Source organism: Rhodamnia argentea, chromosome 6 (assembly GCF_020921035.1).
Source record: "Rhodamnia argentea isolate NSW1041297 chromosome 6, ASM2092103v1, whole genome shotgun sequence".
Taxonomy (NCBI): Eukaryota; Viridiplantae; Streptophyta; class Magnoliopsida; order Myrtales; family Myrtaceae; genus Rhodamnia; species Rhodamnia argentea.
In genome coordinates, this window is record NC_063155.1 from 25,480,670 (window position 1) to 25,483,314 (window position 2,645).

Genomic DNA, 2,645 nt, shown 5'->3' on the forward strand with positions numbered 1-2,645 from the left:
CCGATTCACCAGACTCCCCCCTCCCCTTTCTCGAGATTTGACCCCAGCGTCTTGTCGAAACGCCACGGGACAAAAACGATTGGGTGTGAAACTCACGGGCTTTCTTTGATTTTGGAGATCTCTACCAAAACCGGAAAAGAAAAGCGAAAGATAAGAAAAAGTTTGGATTTCGGAATCCCAGCGCCATAGGGTGTTTTGTTGTTTAATTAAAGCTAACGTCCAAGTAAAGTGAATAAATAAAGAAGAGGCAGATTTGAGATTTCTCTGAAAGTGAAAGAATCAGAAGATTTTGGATTTTGGGATTTCTTTTCTCGCGATCTCGTCCGAAAAGAAAATGCGCGAGACACTGACATGGCCATTGACGACATTGACTCTCTGTGATTTTACAATTACGCTCTTAACCGGGGGTATATAAAGCGAAGGCCACCAGGCGGCACCGCCCTGTTTTTGCCCTGCTTCATGAAGAGAGGAGAGTTCTGAGAGAGAAGCCGAAAGGAATTAAATAGGAAAGAAAGAAAGAAAGAGCCCGAGCTTTTGCTTCAGCTGGGGATCGTTTCTACCCCTGCGCTTCTTCGATAACTAGTATGTCGAGGAACGGCGTGGTCTCGTGGCTGAGGAGGTCGTCGGACCAGCTCGACGGCAGCGACCCGTCGCCGTGCGGCTCCGAGGATGTCCACGTCCTCGCCGTCGACGACAGCCTCGTCGATCGGAAGGTCATCGAGCGCTTGCTTAAAATCTCTTCCTGTAAAGGTACCACTCGTGCACGGATTTGCTAGAGATAGTGCCGTTTCCTTGAGCTCTTTTAAGGAAAAAGCTTGTTCTGTTTTTCATGGAATCCGCAGTTACAGCAGTGGATAGTGGGATCAGAGCTCTTCAGTTTCTTGGTCTGGACGAGGAGAAAACAGCTGGAGATTTTAGCGTGAGCTCAGATTTCGTTCGTTTTCTCGTTAATGATTCCAGCTATGAAGCTTAGTACAGGCATCCTGAACCGGAAGGTGATGATTATTTTTGTATGCTCTGCTTCGAAACAGGGGTTGAAGGTGGACTTGATAATCACAGATTATTGTATGCCCGGAATGACTGGTTACGAGCTCCTCAAGAAGATCAAGGTAATTAAAACTGTTTTTTTTTGTCAGTATATCTTCAAAAAGTGGGCATCAAAGCTTCGGAAATTCCTCGAATGCATGCAAATCGCCTCCTTTACGGGAAAATTGTTTGCTAAATGAGGAGTCGTGTGTTGTCGAGCAGGAATCCTCTGCTCTGAGGGATATTCCGGTGGTGATCATGTCGTCCGAGAACGTCTTGGCACGAATCGACAGGTACATCTTTCTCTTGTTCGATTTCTCTCCTTTTCTCAATCGTTATGATGATTTCACGCACCAAATTTCGAATTTCCGGTCAGAAAAAATTGTTCTGTTTTGGGGATTTAACATATGAATGCAGGTGTATGGAGGAAGGTGCGGAGGATTTCATCGTGAAGCCCGTGAAACTGTCGGACGTGAAGCGGTTGAGGGATTTCATGACGAGAGACGTCGTAGATAGAGTGAGGAGCGACGGGGGAGGCGGGACCCACAAGAGGAAGCTGAACGAGAGCTCCGACGGGTCCTCATCCTCGCGGTCCGTCTCTTCTTCCGCATCGTCATCCTCATCCTCGCATCCTACGCCGCCGTCTCGTTCGCCGTCGCCCTCGGTTTCTTCGTCCGAGCCGTCCGAGCCGTCCTCTCCGCCGCCGTCTCGCCGACCTCGCTCGCCAACCTCGCTGGAATCTCCCACGAGACGGCTCAAAATGACTAGCGGCTGTGACTAGCATCGTCCCAAATTGTTTTTTTTTTTTTTTGGTGGTTAATTTTCTTAATTTTTTTCTTTTTTTGGGTTCGGGCTGGAATTGGCAGCTCAAGTTTTACAGTTATATCAGTTGCATCCTCATCTGCTGCCCCTCCTCGATCTCTTTTCTTTTTCTTGGGTTTCGACTGCCCTAATTTCTATAATTTTTTTTTTCGCTTCGTAATATGACAACTCTAGGAATTATAAACTGGAAGTGGCTGGATCGATATGGATCGCTTTTCTCCTCTTCTTGCGAATGACGCATGATGTACAGATCCGCAAATGGTGGTGGGATGATCAAGATCTCTACTTGAACAAAAATCAGTCGAATCCATGCCCTCTAAATCAACAACAGGTCTTCTTGCAAATCGAATGAACGGGTTTTAACAGAACCCCATAAGTGATTCTAAGTAAATTGAAAAAAGTTTCAATCCAATACGTAACCTGAAACGATTATATGGGTCGTGGACGGCTTCCTCTTTACAAGAAAATTTACAGAGAGACAGACAGAGAGGAGATGGAAGGGAGACTACAGAGGGAAGCAGGACGAGGAGGGATATGATATGATTTGATTTGATGTGATATGATATGTCTGGTGGGAGAGAATATTTGGGGATGGGAATGGGGATCATGAGATGGACAAATCAAATCTCTGCGTAAGCGTCATGTGTTGCGCTCTGATCCAAAGGTGGGACAGTGTTTTGGGTCCGATTGCCCCTTTGCTGTGATGCATCGTATTAACAAGAAAACATAACCACTCCTGCAGCTGGTCCTAAAGTGTTTGGTAAAAGAGCAAGGATAAGAATTGCCATTGGAGTTTG

At 46.3% G+C, this 2,645-nt stretch overlaps 1 protein-coding gene across 1 annotated transcript; it reads left to right on the forward strand.

Annotated features, from left to right (window-relative positions):
• The first annotated feature begins 279 nt into the window (after positions 1 to 279).
• Positions 280 to 1,909, forward strand: LOC115727767 (two-component response regulator ARR6-like). Its single transcript, XM_030658043.2, has 5 exons — positions 280 to 750; positions 843 to 919; positions 1,032 to 1,109; positions 1,249 to 1,319; positions 1,444 to 1,909. Exons 1-5 carry the CDS (start codon positions 585 to 587, stop codon positions 1,805 to 1,807), a joined length of 756 nt encoding a protein of 251 aa, XP_030513903.1. The 5' UTR covers positions 280 to 584; the 3' UTR covers positions 1,808 to 1,909.
• The last annotated feature ends 736 nt before the right edge of the window (positions 1,910 to 2,645 follow it).

Bases quoted from the DNA above. Each gene is read 5' to 3' on its own strand.
- LOC115727767 (XM_030658043.2), top strand. From the start codon at position 585: ATGTCGAGGAACGGCGTGGTCTCGTGGCTGAGGAGGTCGTCGGACCAG. The intron at 920-1,031 runs GTGAGCTCAGAT...GCTTCGAAACAG, and splicing joins AAACAGCTGGAGATTTTAGC to GGGTTGAAGGTGGACTTGAT. The intron at 1,110-1,248 runs GTAATTAAAACT...GTTGTCGAGCAG, and splicing joins AGCTCCTCAAGAAGATCAAG to GAATCCTCTGCTCTGAGGGA.